General features: G+C 50.8%; 1 protein-coding gene across 7 annotated transcripts in view; it reads right to left on the reverse strand.

Annotated features, from left to right (window-relative positions):
• EVC (EvC ciliary complex subunit 1) overlaps positions 1 to 20,088 on the reverse strand; it is an 84,976-nt gene that overhangs the window by 55,439 nt on the left and 9,449 nt on the right. For 6 of the 7 annotated variants that reach the window (XM_084971478.1, XM_084971476.1, XM_021100990.2 and 3 more), the window contains exons 3-6: positions 13,549 to 13,632; positions 11,534 to 11,766; positions 8,141 to 8,225; positions 3,383 to 3,481 (exon numbers count right to left, since the gene is read on the reverse strand). In XM_084971478.1, coding sequence (XP_084827604.1) covers positions 3,383 to 3,481; positions 8,141 to 8,143 — 102 coding nt within the window. In that variant the 5' untranslated portion in view covers positions 8,144 to 8,225; positions 11,534 to 11,766; positions 13,549 to 13,632. Of the gene's footprint in view, positions 1 to 462; positions 2,340 to 3,382; positions 3,482 to 8,140; positions 8,226 to 11,533; positions 11,767 to 13,548; positions 13,633 to 20,088 lie in introns of all 7 variants that reach the window. The other variant, XM_084971477.1, reaches the window with a different exon arrangement.

The following is a 20,088-nucleotide window of genomic DNA, read 5'->3' on the forward strand; positions in this document are numbered from 1 at the left end:
ACAGCAGCGACCCAAGCCCCTGCAGTGACAATGCCGGATCCTTAACCCACGGCACAAGAGAATTCCACAAAAATATTTCTTAACCATAATTAAATGCTCTGGGTGTTGTCCTATTGGAAGACTGATAATAAGAATCTATTTTTTTCTCATTGAACAGAGCCTTAGGAATAATGGATTACATACTTTTTCTATATTCTTCTCCCCCAGCCCCCAAAATAGTATCTTCCAACCTTTCCTTCTTCCTTTCTTTCTTCTTTCCTTCTTCCCTCCCTCTCTTCTGTCTTTTGGGGGCCGCACCTGCGGCATATGGAGGTTCCCAAGCTAGGGGTGGAGTCAGAGTTACAGCTGCCGGCCTACACCACAGCCACAGCAACACGGGATCCCGAGCTGCATCTTTGACCTACGCCACAGCTCACGGCAACACCGGACCCTTAACCCACTGAGCGACGCCAGGGATCGAACCTGTGTCCTCATGGATACTAGTCGGGTTTGTTACTGCTGAGCCACAACGGGAACTCCCTTCGGATCTTTATGAAGTCCAGGAAAACGTCATGCCATCTGGGTGCTGGGATGGAACGCTTCATCCCCATTCCTCGGTTGCCATGGGCAAGGATGACTCAGCACACCCCAGAGAGGACGTGCTTGTGCTTGACGGGGGGTTCAAAAGCAGGAAGTGAGCACCGCCCCCGCTTGCCCAGCCTCTTCCTCTTTGGGATGGACCGTGCAGGGAGGCCATGGCTCTGGTGTGGCTTCAGCTCAGAGGAAGCTGGGCATCCAGGCCTGAGGTGGCCCTGCTCTGCCAGTGACCAGCTAAGCTACTTAGCGCACCCCGGGGTTCAGTATCAGGAGGCCACGACTGCAGGGGCACCTAGGCCATGGCCTCCAAGCTGGCCCCTCTCATACGGAAGCTGACATTTCTGTATCTGCCTCCCCAGTGGTTTCTCTTCATTAGTTCAGAGCCTGGAAGGAAAGGGGGAACCCTATGAAGGGAGTCCCTCAAACCCCAACCTGGAGTAAGGGTGGCAGTTCTGTTTTCTCCAGATGTGTTTCCTGACGTGTAATCAGCCCTGATGGGGGTCCACGTTCCTTAGGAGAAAGGACATTGATTAAAAGCTGCCATTGACTCTCCAAGTGGAGGCCACCTGTGCCTCATTCTCACAGCATCTCTACAGGAGAGAAACGAGGGCCCTTCCCCACATGAGGAATCTGGTCCACGGGAAGCTGAGATACGTTGCGCAAAGCGTCCCAGGAGGAAGGGCTGTGCCAGGCCGCCCTTGATCCACTGACTCGGGAGCCCAGCTCTTGCAGCTGCTTGCACTGCGCTGCTTCTCGTCCAAGCAGCTGTCGTTTCTGGGCCCTTCTCATCCTCCTCTAGACGTTTCGAGGCTGTCGTGGACATTCCAGGAAAGGATGCAGTTAAAGCCCCTGCCCAGACCCACTGTCGTAGCAAGACGCCAGGTAAAAGGCAGAAGCGGGATTCGATCCAGGCCTGCGGACACAAGCGCTCTCATTCTTTCCATAGGACATGACATTGCTTCATTACTCGAGTCATCATGAGTGTCACCACTCTATCATTACTTTTGCCAAAGGAGAGTCCTTTCGACTCGTTGAGGTTCAATTTCTTCAGCTGTAAACAAAAGCAGTGATGGCCACTCACGGGGCTGCTCTGACGATGAAATAAAATAGTGGGTGGAAAGCACCGTGTCCCCTGCCTGAGGACGGTGACGCCCAGGGAGGCGGTGGTGCCGAGGGGGACGCCAATGATATGAAAGTGCAAATGCGCTGCCTTCTGCCCGGGATGTAGTGACGCGTGCTGCCCCACAGAATCCCGAGGGGTGAGGCAGTAACATCCCCGCCCCGCCCCCCAAATGTCACGGCAGTGGTGATAAGAACGATCCCTGGCGACTATCGCGGAAGGCCTGGCGGCCACGGCAGTGACGAGAAGGATGCCAACGACCTGACAGGGAAGGTGAAGGCCGTGGTGGCACCAGCGAGGATGATGAGGGTGACGGCGGAGGTGGCGACGGTCCCAGTAATGACGCTGATGCGGACGGTGGTGGGGACCGCGGTGGGGACGGCGGTCATGAGACCGACGGTGGCACTGAAGGCTGCGACGACAGAGATGGTGGTGGTGGGAACCAGGAGGGGACGAAGGTCATGACAACGGGATGGTACTAAGATGAGAGTAAGAAGGATGATCACCAGGACGGCCATACCAAGACGATGGCGGCAGAGATGGAGACGATGGTGACAAGGAGAGCAGAGGTGGGGACCGCGCCCGAAATAAAATGCTAATAAAAGCAACGATACTGACGATGATGGTGGCGGCGGCGGCGGTGCTGGGAATGACGGCAGCTGTCACACAACCAGAGTCTAACTGCGACTCCGCTGCGGGCTCCACCCACGTTTTTCTTCGCCTTCCTGGAATCCCGCAGGACCAGAATGAGCATCGCCCTGTACCGCGGACGTGCCTCGGATTCTGAGAGTTCGTGAAAGACAGAACCAGGATGCCAACCTCCACGGCTCTGACTCCGAGCCCTGACTCATTTTGCTGCACATAAGACAATATAAAGTTTGTATACAAGTCTAAAAAGCAAAGAATGTAAAGTAGCATCAAAAGTTATACCCAAGAGGAGTTCTCTTGTGGCGCAGTGGGTTAAGGATCCGGGGTTGTCACTCCAGTGTGGGTTTGATCCCTAGCCTGGGAACTTCCACATGCCTCGGATGCGGCCAACAAAAGTTATAAGTAATAAACAAATTATATATTTAAAAATATTCCAGGAGTTCCCATCGTGGCTCAGTGGCCAACAAATCCGACTAGAAACCATGAGGTTGTGGGTTCGATCCCTGGCCTCACTCAGTGGGTTAAGGATCCGGTGTTGCTGTGGCTGTGGTGTAGGCCGGCAGCTGCAGCTCCAATTAGCCTGGGAACCTCCACATGCCGTGGGTGCAGCCCTAGAAAAGGCAAAAAATAAATAAATAAACAAACAAATAAATAAATAAATAAAATGAAAACACTCCAAATTTTTACAGAAAACATCAACTGTGCTTCTATTTTAGTGACTATGACCAAACATTCTCTTTTTTCTACTTCCAATATTTTTATATAATGGTTATGTAAATAACCATTATATAATAGTTATATATAACGATTTATATATAACTAAATTTAAATAATAGTTTAAAAGTTATTTTAATAACTATAAAGTTATTTTTATATTTATACATATGCTTTTATATATCATTATATTGTGTTGAAAAGTACATATTGTTATAAACTATTTTTATACAAAAAATCAAAAACACTTTCCTAGAACATTATCTTTCATATATCATAATAACTATTTCATATATCGTAATGAACTATGGTTTGAAGACTTACATTGCGTTGTTTTGAAAGAATCTTCTGGTATAATTCATCATCAGACTTCTTTTTAGGAAGAAGGTCAAGGAGGCACATTTTTAAAATCTGAATAAACATCTATGGCCAGAAAAGAAAACAACCCAGAACAACGATTTAAACAATGGTGTCTTCCTCCCTCCTTTTTTCTCTCTCTCTCCAGACACACACACACACACACACACACACACACACACACACCCACACACACCCACACCCACCCACATACAGTTTGTGCTAAGACCTCAGATTAAGAATCATGACAATGGCTTATCATGGATTGGATTTTTGTGAAGCTTCTAGAGAAATGCTTCATTTCTTCTTCACTCATTTATTCAGCATGTATTTATGAGGCGCCCACCCTACGGAAGGCCCGTCCACGCTCCATGTCCCTGAGTCAAGAAACAGACCAGGCAAAGGGAGGGTTGCTTCCTTATGAGAAGAATCAAAGGGAAGGTTCTATGGGACCAGGGAGTGTGAGGTCATTCATTCCAGCCCCTTTCAATGAATGAGCACGTGCTCCAGACCAAGAAGCGTCCCCCGACGGGTGAGGACACCCCTGCACGTCCAAGGGTGCCACCTCCACAATTCGTTTAATCCTTCGCCTGTTGTAGGACATCTGGGCGTTTCCAGTTCAGGGCCGTTATGAATAACGCTGATAGGAACATTCACATACAAGTTGCTGAGTGAACCTAAGTTTCTCTGGGATGAATGCCCAACAGTGCGATTGCTGGGTCGTCTAGTAGTTGCCTGTCCCGTTTTATGAGAAACCACCTAACTGTTTTCCATGGTGGCATTTGTATTCCCATCAGCCACAAAAAAAGTGATAGTTTCATCACATCCTCACCAGCATTCGGTGGTATTGTTATTTTTATTTTACTTGTCCTGATAGATGTATAGTCATACCTCATTGTGGTTTCACTTTGCATTTCCGTAATGGTTTAAGGACATTAAACATCTTTTTACATGCTTTTGGTGTGTGTTTACTTGCCAACTGTATAATCCTTTTGGTGAAATACTGTTTCACCTTTTGCCCATTTTCCAGTTGGATTGTTTATTTATTTCTATTGAGGTTTGAGAGTTTCTTCTGTATTCCAGGCACCAGTTCTCAGAATGTGGTTTGCAAAACATGGCCTCGGGCTTTTTATCCTGTTAACACGTTGTGTTTTTTTTGCAGATCAGAAGTTTTTTATTTTAATGAGTTTCAACATATTAGTTTTCTCCTTCACGGCCACACTTTTGATGTTAAATCTAAGAACTCTTCCCCTGGATGCTAAAGATTTTCCCTTTTTTTCCTAAAAGATTTATAGTTTTATATTGTATATTTAAGTACCTGGTCCATTTTGAGTTAATTTTTGTGTGAGGTATGAGGCTTAGCTTGAGGTTCCTTTTGGCTTTTGCTATGGATGCCCAACCGCACGATTTATGGAAAAGCTCATTCCTCCACCGAACTACATTGGCACCTGTGCCAAAGGTCACTTAGACATATCTACCTATTAAGGAGCTTTTATTTTCTCTTTGCGGAATTATCGACATAACCCGCTTTGTTCTTTCTCGAGATTGCTTTAGATGACGAGTTGCTCCTAAACCGGGTCCATAGATATTTGCACCTGCAATTTCCTCTTGTTGCATTGATCCTTTTATCATGAGGCAATTTTCCTCTCTTTGTCTTTTTTTAGGGTCTTTATTTTAAAGTCTATTTTTTTCGGATCTAAGTCTAGCTCTACCAGCTTTCTTTTGCATAGGCCATCCTTTTCCATCACTTCACTTTCAGTCTATTTCAGATATGGGTACTTGTGCACATATATCTTCAATGAGTCTCTCTCTCTCTCTCTCTCTCTCTCTCTCTCTCTCTTTTTTTTTTTGTCTTTTTAGGGCTGTATCCATGGCATATGGAAGTTCCCAGGCTAGGGGTCCAATCAGAGCTGCTGCAGCCAGCCTACACCCCAGCCACAGCAACGTGGGATCAGAGCCGCATCTGCGACCCACACCACAGCTCACGGCAATGCCGGATCCTTAACCCACTGAGCGAGGCCAGGGATCAAACCCGCAACCTCATGGATACTAGTCAGGTTCATTAGCCTTGGACCATGACAGGAACTCCTGGATACATTTCTACTGAGCTGTCTGGGCTCTGGGCTCTGAGAAGATGCAGACTTTGTATTCAGACAAACCTCTGCCATTTCCCAGCTGTGTGATCTTGGGCAACTGACTTGACCTCTCTGACCCTCAGGTTCCTCATCAGTGAAACATCAGTAAGGTTTCAGTGAGATCAGACATTTAAAGTGTTTAGCAGATTATCTGTCCTTAATAGATGATGCTGGAATCCTGTGAGGATGCTGATCACACAGCCCACAGAGACCTTTCAAAGCGGACAACTAACTTCCAGGTAATTCCATGGAGTAAGAGCTGGAAGTGTATTTTCACACCTTTCCTCAAGTGGCCCAGAGAGGGGAAGTCTTTTACCCAAAGACACACAGCTCTTGGGTGTCAGAGGGTGGACCAGAAGCCCAGCTTGCGACTCCTAATCTGACACTCTCAGAACATCCCTGGGTTCCAGCTTAAGTGTCTCCCCCCAGGGAAGCCCCACCATCCCTCCAAACCCACACCCCCTCCAGGCCTCTTTGACATGCTCCCATGGTGCTCCGTCACTTGCTTTGTCACGCGTTCTGCCTCTGGCATTTTGTGCTCTCCGTGGAGTGCCATCTCTCCCCTGGACAGTAGGCTCCATAAAGGCACGGCCTGTCCCCAGGACTTTGCCCAGCGGGGAGCAAAGGCTGCCCACAGATAAGACAGGCAGATGAGTGACGGAACACTCTCCATGAGGGCAGCCTACTTCCCTGGGGGCATTCGCTGGCTGCTCCGGAGGCCAGGCCCACCAGGACCTCAGCATTCACCAGCCGGATGGTGCTCTGAGCACAGAAACAATCACCTTCAGGGAGCAGAGGCTTTGAACGATTCCGCAGGGCCACCTGCCCCCATGCAGGACCAGATGTGGCCGCGTGCAAGCAGGCTGCCACTGCAGGTGGGCTGGTGTCTCGGGCACCTGGGCCTCCTCCACAGGGCGGGCTCTGTGGCACTGCGGGAGCAGTTTCTGTTTCTGGAATCCTAGGAGGATTTACGGTTTGAAACACCAGCACCCAGTTAGGAGGTCCATTCTGCTCCCACACAGCAAAATTTCTTTCTGCTGCCTCCTCAATTTAATATGCTTTTATTTCTCTGGTTTATAACGATGCACCTGTGGGCACCTGTCTATGTCCGTCCTTCTGTCATTCTCTCTATCTACCCGCCCCCCCCCCCCCAAGCAGGCTTTCTCTCTCCTCCCCTCTCTCTGTAGGTCTCATCTCTCCTCACTCAGTAATTCAGAAGATGTGTCTCAGGGAGAAATCATTCTTTTTTTTTTTTTGCTTTTGCTTTTCTTAGGGCCACACCCACAGCATATGGAGGTTCCCAGGCTAGGGGTCAAATCAGCGCTACAGCTGCCGGCCTACACCACAGCCACCGCAACACCAGATCCGAGCCACATCTGTGACCTACACCACAGCTCACAGCAACGCCGGATCCTTAACCCACTGAGCGAGGCCAGGGATCGAACCTGTCTCCTCCTGGTTCCTAGTCAGGTTTGTTACTGCTGAGTCATGACGGCAACTCCAATAATTCCTCCTTTTAACCCCAGTGGCCTTGCTGCCTGGCTAACCCCACCGGCTTTTGTGGCTACAGTGGGAATTATCCCTCTGACCTCCTGTGGCTTCGATCCAGTGTTGATTGACTCAGCGACCCGGCATGTGCATCGGGCAGAGACTGATCCTGTTTCCTGTGCCCAAGGTTCTGCTTTCTCCTGCATCCACTCAGAGAACGTGCGCCCATGAAAAGGTGCTAAACTTCCCACCTTAGCCTCAACTTAGAGCTTTATGACTTAGGGCCAGTCCCCTCTCTGTGCCTCAGCTTCCCCATCTGTAAAGTGGACCTAATAATGGCACTGACCTTGCTGGGTTGTATGAGGTTTAAAATAACCACACGTGCAACAGCTCCAGCCCCTAACACATAGTAAGCACGCAAAAAAGTGAGTGCTTCAAGTTCCCACTGTGGCACAGTGGGTTAAGAATCCAACTGCAGGGGCTTGGGTTGCCGCAGAGGTGCAGGTGAGACCCCCAGCCTCACGCTATGGGTTAAGGGATCCAGTGTTGCCACAGCTGTGGCCAAGTTGAGCATCTGTGGCTCAGATTCAATTCCTGGCCTGGGAACTTCCATATGCCTCGGGTACGGCCGTTAAAAACAAAAAAATGAGTGCTCACTGATAACATGATCATTAATATCATTCCTCTGAAAATCCTGTTTTCTTTTGCCTCTGCCTCCAGCAGGAGCTGTGCCCAGAGAACAGGTACACGGCTTTCCTTTTTTTGCATATGGAAGTTCCCGGGCCAGAGATGGAATCCTAGCCGCAGTGCAGCAACGCCAGCCGGATCCTTTAACCCACTGTGCTGGGCCTGGGATTGAACCTGAGTCTCCGCAGCCATCTGAGCCGCTGCAGCTGGATTCTTAACTCACTGTGTCACGGCAGGAACTCTGGTACCCAGCTTTCTGCTTAACCCCACGGCTCTGGGTAACATAAAGCCTACCTCCCGTCTGCGGGTGGATGCCCGACTCTGCTCTCCCTACCCCCTCGTGGCGGCGGCTCCACGGTCACCCCTTTCCCAAGGGTGTCCTTGCACTCAGGGGAGCTCGGACCTCTCCACCTACCATGTGCTTCTCCTGTCTCAGCGCCTCGTCCAGACGCAGCAGGTCTTTCAGGTGAAGGTTGAGGATGCACAGGTCCAGGTCCACGCTGAAAAGGCCAAAGCGAAACAGAAGAGACTTTCAGAGTCTCTGACATGCGGGTGCGGCTACCGAGTCACCAGTACATCCCTGCTCAGGACCAGCCACAGTGCATCCTGATTCCAGATTTTAAACCCTGCAGCGTGCAGGGACGGCTCACAGTCACCCAGGGTGCATAAGGAGGAATCCCAGGAGTTATCTGAAACCCACTTAAAAAAAAAAAAAAAAGAAAAAAAAAAAAAGGAGTTCCTGGCCTTGCTGAGAGCTGTGGTGTAGGTTGCAGATGCAGCTCAGATCCTATGTTGCTATGGCTGTGGCTGCGGATGGCACTGGCAGCTCCGATTTGACCCCTAGCCTGGGAACTTCCGTGTGCCTCAAGTGTAGCCCTAAAAAGCAAAAGAAAAAAAAAAAAAGAAAAGCAACCCACTTGTGACCAGAAGGGAACAGCTGCCCAAGACATCAAAGGCAGAGCAGAGGAAGAGACGGCAGTTGAGATACAGGAAGAACAACCCTTCCTGCCCCGCGGCGTTCTCATGTCTGGTGCGCATGGCATCGGTCCTCTCTGCCGTCACGGGCACATTCTCAAGCCCATTTTACAGATGAGGAAACTGACTCAGGAACTCAGGGGCCAGAGAAATCAAGTAGCAGTTGCATGATCACCGCAGGTAAGCAGCAGGGTGTAAAGAAAGGCCCACGACTTTTTTTTCCTACACAGGCAAATGCATTTTATTATTATTATTATTAATTTTTTTAGGGCCACACCCACAGCATATGGAAATTCCCAGGCTGGGGATCGAATCAGAGCTGTAGCTGCCAGGCCTACACCACAGCTCACGGCAGCACCAGCTCCTTAACACGCTGAGTGAGGCTAGGGATCGAACCCACATCCTCACGGGTACTAGTCAGATTTGTTTCCCCTGCGCCACAATGGGAAGTCCGCAAATGCACTTTATTTTTGCTGTTTTTGCTTTTGTTTTTTGCTTTTCTAGGGCCTCACTTGCAGCATATGGAGGTTCCCAGGCTAGAGGTCCAATTGAGCTAAGCCGCCGGTCTACACCACAGCCACAGCCACATCAGATCCAAGTCGCCTCTTCGACCTACATATACCACAGTTCACAGCAATGCCAGATCTTCAACCCACTGAGCAAGGCCAGGGATCGAACCCACAACCTCGTGGTTCCTAGTCGGATTGGGGAACTCCTGCAGATACACTTTAAATGGCTACACTCTCACCTGAACTGTTAGAAGTCTTCTACGCCCCAAAACTCAGAAACATCCCTTCCCAGCCAGGGGGTGAGCCAAGGAGACTCCTGGGGTCATCGTCAGGGGTAGCACCAAGCCCAGGGTTCTGAGCCCACTCTTTCCGCAGGCCTGAGCCAGGCGTCTCTGGTTCATCTCACCCAGGGCCCCTTGGATGCAGGTGAATTTAGAGCCGAGAGAGGTTTACACACAAACTTGCCAACTAGTTTCTTAAGCACCTACTGTGTGCTGAGCCCTGCTCTGGGCTGGATAGTGTGACAATCTAGAGCATGAGCTGTGTGATAAGGTGGCAGGGTCACACCCACCTGCATCATTCACCTGCTGTGTGACCTTGGGCAAGTCACTCAGCCTCTCTGTGTTTCATTTTATTTTTTACAAAATGAGGACAATATTAGCATCTACTTTATAACTTGAACAACCTATGGCTGTTAAGAGGAATTAATTCATTGACTGATCGATATTTATTCATCACTGCATTTGTCCCAGGCTCCTACTGGGCAGTAGAGCACAGATGTGAACAAGACAGACCAGGTCCTTATGCTCATGAGATAATTAATCCCTGCAAAGTACTTACCACTTGGCCCTGTACACAGAAGGCGCTTAACCACAGCTAGCTCTATTCACAATAGCCAAGACATGGAAACAATCTAGGTGTCCATCAACAGAGGAATGGATAAAGAAGATGTGGTACATATACGCAGTGGAATATTACTCAGCCATAAAAAATAATGAATTAATGCCATTTGCAGTAACATGGATGCAAATAGAGATTCTCATACTAAGTGAAGTAAGTCAGAAAGAGAAAGACAAACACCATATGCTATCACTTACAGGTGGGATCTAAAATATGGCACAAATGAACCTATCTACAAAACAGAAACAGACTCACAGACATCTATGTGCACAGACTTGTGGTTGCCGAGGGTAAGGGGGTAGGGAGTGGGATGGATGAGGAGTTCGGGGTTAGTAGGTGCAAACTATTACATTTAGAATGGATAGACAGGGAGTTCCCGTCGTGGCGCAGTGGTTAACGAATCCGACTAGGAACCGTGAGGTTGCGGGTTCGGTCCCTGCCCCTGCTCAGTGGGTTAACGATCCGGCGTTGCCGTGAGCTGTGGTGTAGGTTGCAGACGCGGCTCGGATCCTGCGTTGCTGTGGCTCTGGCGTAGGCCGGTGGCCACAGCTCCGATTCGACCCCTAGCCTGGGAACCTCCATATGCCGCGGGAGCGGCCCAAAGAAATAGCAAAAAGACAAAAAAAAAAAAAAAAAAAAAAAAAGAATGGATAGACAACAAAGCCCTACTGCAGAGCACAGAGAGCTACATTCAATCTCTTGGCACAGATCATGATGAAAACATAATATAAAAAAAGAATGTGTGTGTGTGTGTGTATACACATATATATGACAGAGTCACTTTGCTGTATAGCAGAAATTGGCACAACATTGTCAATCAACTATACTTCAATTAAAAAAAACAAAACTGGGAGTTCCCATCGTGGCTCAGTGGAAACATATATGACCAGCATCCATGAGGACGCAGGTTCGATCCCCGGACTTGCTCAGTGGGTAAAGGATCCAGTATTGACCTGAGTTGTGATGTAGGTGGCAGATGCGGCTCAGATCCCATGGTTGCTGTGGCTGTGGCGTAGGCCGGCAGCTACAGCTCCGATTAGACCCCTAGCCTGGGAACCTCCATATGCTGTGGGTGTGGCCCTAAAAAGACAAAAGACCAAAAAAAAAAAAAAAAAAAAAAAAAACAAACCCAAAAACCTAAACTAAAACTGGTGCTAGCTTCTGCGAGCACCCTAACCTAACCCTAACCCTAACCTAACCCTAACCCTAACCTAACCCTAACCCTAACGGAAATGATTAAAGGAGCGCCACTCTGTCTGTCCTTGGGCTCAGGCCTGGCTCCCTGACCCCTGCTGGCCACCACCACACATTCAGCTCCACCTCTGACACGGGGTCACTGTGTGTTCACGGCTGAGGCCTCCGTTCCCTCCAGGGACAAAGACACAGCCCATTGGCCTGCATCCTCCATCCCGCCCCCTCCTTACCTCTCACAGGTCAGGGCCTCGGGGAAGCTCCTCACCCCCAGGAAGGTGCGGCCGAGGATTCTGTCATCGCTGGCGGCCGAGGGGACGCTGGACGAGGAGCTGCAGTCGTCCTTCTCGGCCTGGCTCAGGCTCCCCAGGCTGCTGCAAGGGGACGCCTCCACCGGCTGGTTCGGCAAGACCGCCTGCTTTAGGGTCTCGTGCAGAGACGGGTTGGAGGAGCCGTCAGCCAGAGGCTGGGGGGCAGGAGAGGCAGCGCGGTCTCAGTCCACGTGACCATCACGAGTGGGTCGTGTGTCCCCCCAATTCCACCTGTGACAACGTGACAGTGGCTCCCAGGAGGGCCAGGCTGGGGCCGGCTGGGGAGGGTGTGAGTGGATACCATAGAGCTTCTGCTCCAGGGCCGTGGCCACAGCTCTTGTCACCTCACTTGACCCAGAGGCCAGCCCCTCTGCACCAGGCTCCCACTCCCCCAGCTACCAGCCTGGGTCTGGTTCCCCCAGGGCCCACCTGCACCTGCGCTCAGCTGCCAGCTCTGACCTCCACGGCAGCTCATCTGCCCTGCCCACCTCTCTGGCTGCTGGTCTCAGGCCCTGGGCCTGCTCCACCCACTAACGTGCCCTGGGAGAGGCTCGAACCCCCTTATCAAGGAACTCAAGCCCCACGTGCTGCCATGACCACGTGAGGTCACAGCCAGAGGGCTCTGCAAGTGTTAGCTGCCCGGGTCCAGCCTCTCCTGCTGCTCCCAGAGCTACGTGTCTGGTTAACACGGAGCTGGGGCCCACTCCAAATCCCCGCTGTCGTTTCATGCTTCTGGGCCTTTCCCAACTCTGGGGTCCCCGCCCGAAACACCCCTCACTCCTTGTCTGCTGGGCTGAGGCGTCCTTCTCCTGCACACAGACCCTGACTCTTCCTTCCCTGGTACCCGGGCCCAGCCCCTGCCGTGCCCACGGGTCCCTGGTCATTTCTGTCCTGCATGTCATCACATGCCATCCTGCAATGTCGGCCCAGGCTGGGAGGGCTCCAGGGTGGGGACAGTGTCCTCCTGAGCAGCGGATAATCTCCAATGCCCACCACAGAGCCCGTCTGGCACGGGCACTGAGGGTAATTAAAGCCCCCCCCCCCTCCCCGAGTGAAGGAAGTGGTTCCCAAGGTGTGTTCCAGGGAGCAGTTCCACGAACTTCAAGCAGTTACCGCTCCCTCTGAGGGTTCCGCAGAAAAATTAGTTTGGGGAGGTCTGTGTGAACACGGCAGAGTCGATTTCTCTGGTGCAGGAATTCTCCGAGTTGGGTTTGAGTCTGCCCTCTTCACCTCCAGGAAAGAGGCAGCACCTCCCTCAACTTACTTGACCAGGAAACTCCGCCACGGAGCATCTCCTGGCTCCTTGCAGCATCAAGGACTATGCCGCTCTCTGCAAAACTCCCGGCCACAGGGGTGACCTCCGGGCTCCAGGGTATAGGACCTGAGGGGGTGACTCTGGCCCTGCCACCTGCTGCAGTGTGAGCTCTGAGCCTCAGTTCCCTTTTGCATCAAATGGAGGTAATACTGCTATTTACCTTACAGGAACGTTGTTGCAAGGAATCCTGAAATGCCTAATGCCTGACAAATACTTAGCACGGTGCCAGCCCCACAGGAAGGGGTCAGTGCCAGCTGCTGCCCTTAGTGCTGGAGTGTGGGAATGAGCACTCAGGTCAGCAACTGTGTCAGCATCGATGTGTGCATTAGGGTTAAAAGGGCAAGCCAGATGCCACCCTACGGTGCTGTCACCCGGTGCCCCTGGGGATATCCCGCTATACGTGGGCAATCCCTGTATGACATAAACAACACTGTCATAAAATGGATCAACCCTAAAGTCAGGCTCCATTCCAAAGCCACGAAGTTACATCCCTATTAACATGGCTTTGCCATAAAACCCCCAAAGAGGACCTCAAATGGCACACTGAACCCCCCTTTCCTACCCCCACCTCTAGCACATTACTAGACAATTGCATTTCTAAGACGGAGCTCGGGACGCTTACCCGGAACTTCTGATTGATGGGGTAGACGACTTTTGCCTTCAGTGCAAATGCTGTGATGTTGCTGTTGAAAGGCGGCCTGCATTCCTGGGAAGGAAGAAGAACAAATGGCATGGGGAGGGGCTTTCTGTAAAATGAAGGACAAAAAAACCAAATGCCATGTCCCATCTGTAACAGTGGCCTCCGGAAGGGACCATAATAGTACATTTAGACCCAAGTTAGTGCTCACTTTCTAGAAGGATGGGTGGATGGATGGATGGACGGATGGACGGAAGGATGGATGGATGGATGGACAGATGAACGGATGGACGGATGGACGGATGGAAGGATGGAAGGATGGATGGATGGATGGATGGAAGGATGGATGGATGGACAGAAGGATGGATGGATAGATGAACAAATGAATGGACAGATGGATGGGAAGGTGGATGATGGATGAATAGACAGGTGTATGGATAAATGGATGGATGGACACATGGACAAATAGATGGATGGAGGGCCGGGTGTATGACTGCATAGACAGATGGACAGCTGGGTGGGCAGGTGGATGAGTAGATGACGAGATGCTGTAGGTATGGATGGATGTACAGATGGGTGCATGGATGAACGGATAGATGCTAAATAGCACATTCTGCATTTAGTTCCAAGTCTTCAGCTTTGGAAAAAACAGGGATTTAAATAACATGCCAACACCAAAAGTTTTCCTAACAATTATGAACCACCTTTTGGTGGAAAAAGAAAATACAGAATAATTTTAGCACTGCCAGGCTGACAAACACATGTGACAATATTCACGCAAGACTTGCCATCAGACCCTGAATTGAACGGAAGTGGTTGAACTGTCTTTTCGCTTTTCTGAGCCTTGGTCTTCCCAGGTAGTAAGCAGGAAGCGAATCTGCCCCCGAGGACGGCATGAAGAAAGCCCCCAGCAGAGTTGCTGGAACGGAGCAGAAGTTAGGCGATGGACGGTAAATTAAGACCCAGTAGTGAGACGCCACCATCAGAGCCTGCTCAGGAGCCACCCACCCCACCACGGCTGGACGGATGGGTGCACAGGCTGCTCCACAGCCCCACTCTCTGTATCGCTCCCCTGCTGGGGCCGCCCCTGCACCTGGCAGAGTTGTGCTGAATAAGTGCTTGGACACAACCAGCAAGCGGATGAAGTTGAGAAGGAAGATGGGCCGGGAGCCTGGCACCCCAGACCTGGGGGAAGCTCCACTCAGCCACTCTGAACAGGCTGGCAGGTGAAACCTGCACCCACCTCGATGCCAACTAAATCTTTTTTTTTTTTGTCGTTTTTAGGGCTGCACCAGCGGCATATGGAGGTTCCCAGGCTAGGGGTCCAATCGGAGCTGTAGCTACCGGCCTACACCACAGCCACAGCAATGTGGGAGCCTAGCTGCGTCTAAGACCTACACCACAGCTCACGGCAGAGGTGGATCCCTGACCCACTGAGCGAGGCCAGGGATCGAACCTGCATCCTCATGGATGCTAGTCAGATTTGTTTCTGCTGAGCCATGATGGGAACTTGTCAACTAAATCTTAAAGAAAGAGCTTCATAACAAACGATGGATTTCCAATTGCTGAGTTCTCCTTGGAATTACAACCCTACCACAGCGAATGCCATAGAATTCACTGCTTCCTGTGTGGAAACAGCATCTGCCAGCGCTTGCGACTCTGCATCGGTCCCAGGGCGGGTTTCCCATGATGCCCTTCTGCACGGGGCGAGGTGGGGACGCTATGGGGCAGGGGCTCCAGTTCCTGTCATTTCTCTCTACCTTCTGACGCCAAAACAGACTTAGATGACAAGCACAGGGGAAGAGCACCGACCTGTGCTACCTTCCTTAAACCTCCAAGGACTCTGCTACTTCCCAGATGGCAGCGATGGCACAGAGAGGTTGAGCTGTGCGCCTAAAGTCACACAGCTATTAAATGCCAGAATCAGAAATTGAACTCGGATTCCCTGGCTCTACGGTCCCTCCTATTCAGCTGACACCATCCTGTCCCCTTCAACACGACACGAATAAGGAGAAGAGTAAAAGCCAGGCAATGACTAGAGAAGTGGAGTTTGGTGGAGAAGGCCTGGGCCCAGGGATAGTCCTGAAGCACTTGCCACTCCCACACTCCACCTGCCATGTCCAATCAACTACAAATCCCATCAACCTAACCTCCCAGATGCCTCTCAAATCCACAGCTCAGGCCGAGCCGCTGTCACAGTCCCCCAAAGGGCGCCAAAGCTGCCAAAGTGGCTCCCCTCCCGTGTATTGAGGGCCTGTTTTCTGCTGCCACTTGATGCATGTTTGCTCATTTAATTATCACATGACAGTCAGCTTGATTGGTGCTATAGGGATCGTGCCCATTTTACGGAAAGGCAAGGCAAGGCCCAGAGGTAGACGCCTTCCAATCCATTCTCCACGTGGCCATCGAGTGACCACATACAACTCGCATTGCTCCCTGGCTTAAAACCCTCCCTGGCTCTCCTTGGGTCCAAGGGAGCAGAGCCTGGCCTGTCCCCAGCCCCGGCAGCAGGTCCCTCTCTCACTAGGATCTTTGCAGGAGGACGGGCGCCGAAGCAGAGCAGGAAGAAAGATGGAAGAGGCTGACTCCAGAGCTGGTGGCATGGCCTGGAGGGCCCAGCACTCAGTGAAAACGGTGGCAGGGGGCAATTTCAGTCAAAAGTGATTAAGGAGTTCCCGTCGTGGTGCCACAGAAACGAATCCAACTAGGATCCATGAGGTTGTGGGTTCGATCCCTGGCCTCACTCAGTGGGTTACGGATCCCGTGTTAAGGAGCCATGGTGTAGGTCACAGACGAGGCTCAGATCTGGCGTGGCTGTGCCTGTGGCGTGGGCCGGCAGCTGTAGCTCTGATTCAACCCCTAGCCTGGGAACCTCCATATGCTGTGGGTGTCGCCCTAAAAAGCAAAATAGATAAATAAATAAATATAAAATAAAAGTGATTAAGAATTTCAAGAGAGCAGAGTCCAGAAATGGGTTGGGGGGGTGTGAATGGGCACAGGGTCTGTGGGACCCCATGAGGTGCACACCTAGGAAGCCGGTCCTGGCTGATGGTCTGGTGGAGACGTACTTTTTCAAGGAACGACGCAAAAGCAAAAAGGGCACCATATGCATTTTTAAACTTCTTCTGGGGATGCGAAGGGCAGAAGGACGTATGTGGAAAATGAGAGGAAGCCTTGGTCTCTGCTTTCCAGGAGTTCATCTTCAAGGGGGGGGGGGCACTAAACATTCACTTCAGGTGGAAAAACCTAAGAAAAGGATGGAGACGCCAGATCCACCTGAGATGCAGAGAACGGAACCTGGGAACCGGGAGCCTGGTTGTTTTTGGTTTTTCACAGCTCTTTTTATTCAGTTCAGATCTCCTCCAAATTCCCTTGTTTTTTTTTTTTGTTTTTTTTGTTTTTTTTTTAATCTTTTTAGCTGCCCCCACAGCATATGGATGTTCTCAGGCCAGGGACGGATTCTGAGCCCCAGCTGTGGCAACACCAGGGATGGAACCCACTGCACCGGGCCTGGGATCGAACCTGCGCCTCCAGAGACAACCCCAGATCCTTAACTTGCTGTACCACAGTGAGAACTCCAGAAGTCCTCCAAATTCTGATCCTTTCCCCAACCGTGGCCGCACAATTATTCAGAAAATTGGTTGGCGTGCATATTTACAATGTCAAACGTCTCCATCCAAAGCAATGCCATTATTCAGAAAATCAGTTACGACATAAATTGTAGGAAAAGCAAAGCCATTTCACGCACCAAGAAAAGGTCCCTTTCAGCAAAGGCACAAATGCACCCAGAGGGGAGCCCTCCCCCCTCCCCCCTGCAAAGCCAAAGGACAGGACGAGGCCAGGCAGCAGCAAGCCTCGGAGGCTTCTGGAATGCTCGATTTGCTTTCAGTTGACGTGAGCTATTTATCAAAACAGAGTTCACGGAAGGAGCGGCGTGGACCCCAAATGCCTTGGTCCTCTGTGCCTTGGAGGGTGTCAGAGCTACGGTGCCACTCGTCCTGGTAAAATCAGTCCTGCCCACCATCCCTGGCAAGCTCGGCCTGCAGCAGGCCGGGCCATTTTGGCAAGCTGGCCACCGGAACGGGCAGATCTTTAACTTAGCTCTTGGCAATTATTAGCTTGATCATGGGCATAAGTGAGGCCCAGCTGAATAGTGAACAGGTTAAACATTTCCAGGTAGAAATGGATTCGCCTTCCCGGGGGGCAGGGGGCGGGGGGCGGGGAGGGGTAGAGAGACTTGGATCCCGACCCTGACTGAGTGCTCATTCCTTGGTGGGAATGGTCAGAGGGCTGATTCGTGAGTGGCCCCTTGGCCATCACTGCCGTCATCTCGAAGCCGAGAACCCTGAGGCTCAGAGAGGTTATGTCTCTTGTCTGGCACCACACAGCAAACAGGTGGCAGAGCTGGGCCTGGGTTCCAGCATTCTGGATCCTAAAGCCAGGGTTGCTTTCATCACATGTGTGCGAGGATTTAAAAAAAAAAAAAAAAAAGGTTTACTGATGAAATTCATGCAGTTGAACCATGTAAATGGTACCATTTAATAATTTTCAGTATAGTCACAGATACGTGCAGCCATTACCACATTCAATTTTACAACAGTTTTATCACCTCATTAGGAAACCTGGACCAGAGTTCCCATCGTGCACAGCGGAAATGAATCCAACTACCATGCTTGAGGATGAGCGTTTGATCCCTGGCCTCACTCAGTGGGTGGGGATCAGGCGTTGCTGTGGCTGTCGTGTAGGCTGGCAGCTGCAGCTCCAATTAGACCCCTAGTCTGAGAACCTCCATAAAAAGAAAAAAAAAGGGGAGAGAGAAAGAGAGAGAGGTGGACCTACAGTGAGAAGCACAGATACAAACACACACACACACACACACAGACAAGCACCTAGAACAGAGAGGCTGGGATCCTAAGCTAGAGACACACAGCATAGACAAGGAAGGGCCCACTCAGCTGCGGAAGGCCCTGCTCCTGGGACAGCCGGGCCTCTCTCTCCCTCCAACTCCCGTGTCAGCCCTGGAGGGACAGCGATCCCTCCCTGGAGTCCTGCCCCACATGGGGAAGGGAAGCCCTGTCTCTAGAATCCCAGGGAAGTACGGACAGGGTGTGACTCTCGAAAACTGAATTTTCAGAAGTTCCCATTGTGGCTCAGTGGTTAACAAACCTGACTAGGAACCACGAGGTTGTGAGTTCGATCCCTGGCCTCGCTCCGTGGGTTAAGGATCTGGCATTGTCCAGCTGTGGTGTAGGTGGCAGATGCGGCTCAACTACTGCATTGCTGTTCTGATTGGACCCCTAGCCTGGGAACTTCCATGTGCCATGGGTGTGGCCCTAAAAAACAAAAAAGAAAGAAAGAAAGAGCGAAATGTTACAGTCAAGAAAAAGAAAGGAACCAATTAAAAAAAAAAGAAAGAAAACTGAATTCTCAGCGTAATCAGAGCTTCCCTTGTTGATTCCAAACGTGTTGGAAACAATCGTTTTAAAACACCTGGCTCTCCTTCCGGTGAGTGGAGGCTGCAGAACGTGACCAAGTGACAGAAGCTGTGGGGTCCAGGGAAGCAGCCTCCAGGGCAGAGGCTAAACACCCGGGGCCCAAGTCTCAGCCATGTGCCTCGAACAGTGACCTAGCTCCCTATGCCTCAGTTTCCTCATCTGGAAAACGGGCATATGAACAAAGGCTGTGTCACGGGTGCTGAGCGGATTGCGGGAGATAATCCGCAGGCAGTTCTCATGGCTCAGAAGTGACACGTGTGAAAATGCCTGGGACTCAGCAGGTGCTAAATAAGAAACTCAGTCCAATCATTCCCCTTTCCCAGCATCTCTCCCCCTCTCTCTCTGTCTGTCTTCCCCCCCACCAGATATCTCTATTCAACTCATCTTTGGGCAGTTGAGGCTGAATGGCACCTGTCATCTGTGATGCTTTATAGGGACCAGGAAGTGACCAGAAACAACACGTCTTTGGAAGAAACGCCCTCTCTGTCCACGAAGCTCCTGCAGGAAGGGATGCCCTGTGGGCAGCTCAGGCTGGTCAGAGGGGGGAGGGGACAAAGGGAAGGTGTGGCAGCCACCCTTGAACACCTAGGTCAGATAACGCCCACTCCTGGATGTGTATCGAATACTAACTTAAAGGAAATGAAGCGGGGGGGGGGGGAAGGAGGGGGGTGGATGGGGGGTTTAGGGTTAATAGATGCAAACTGTTGCCCTTTGGAATGGATTAGCAATGAGATCCTGCTGGGTAGCGCTGGGAACTATGTCTAGTCCCTTATGATGGAGCATGAGAATGTGTGAAAATAGAATGCGTACATGTGTGTGTAACTGGGTCACCATGCTGGACAGTAGGAAAAAAAATTATATTGGGGAAACAACAATTTAAAAAAAATTAATTTCTTATATGAAATCACTTCCTGCTTTAAGTACCTACAAGTATTACTGTTTTCTGAACTGATAAATCCTGGACTCCACAAATAAATAAACACCTTCCAGCTTCATTAAAAAAAAAGAGAGAGAGAGAAAGAAAGCAAAA

This window comes from Sus scrofa, chromosome 8 (assembly GCF_054392235.1).
Source record: "Sus scrofa isolate SSC_HxYL_T2T_F1_AM1 chromosome 8, Sscrofa_HxYL_maternal_Yorkshire_Landrace_v2.0, whole genome shotgun sequence".
In the NCBI taxonomy this organism is placed as follows: Eukaryota; Metazoa; Chordata; class Mammalia; order Artiodactyla; family Suidae; genus Sus; species Sus scrofa.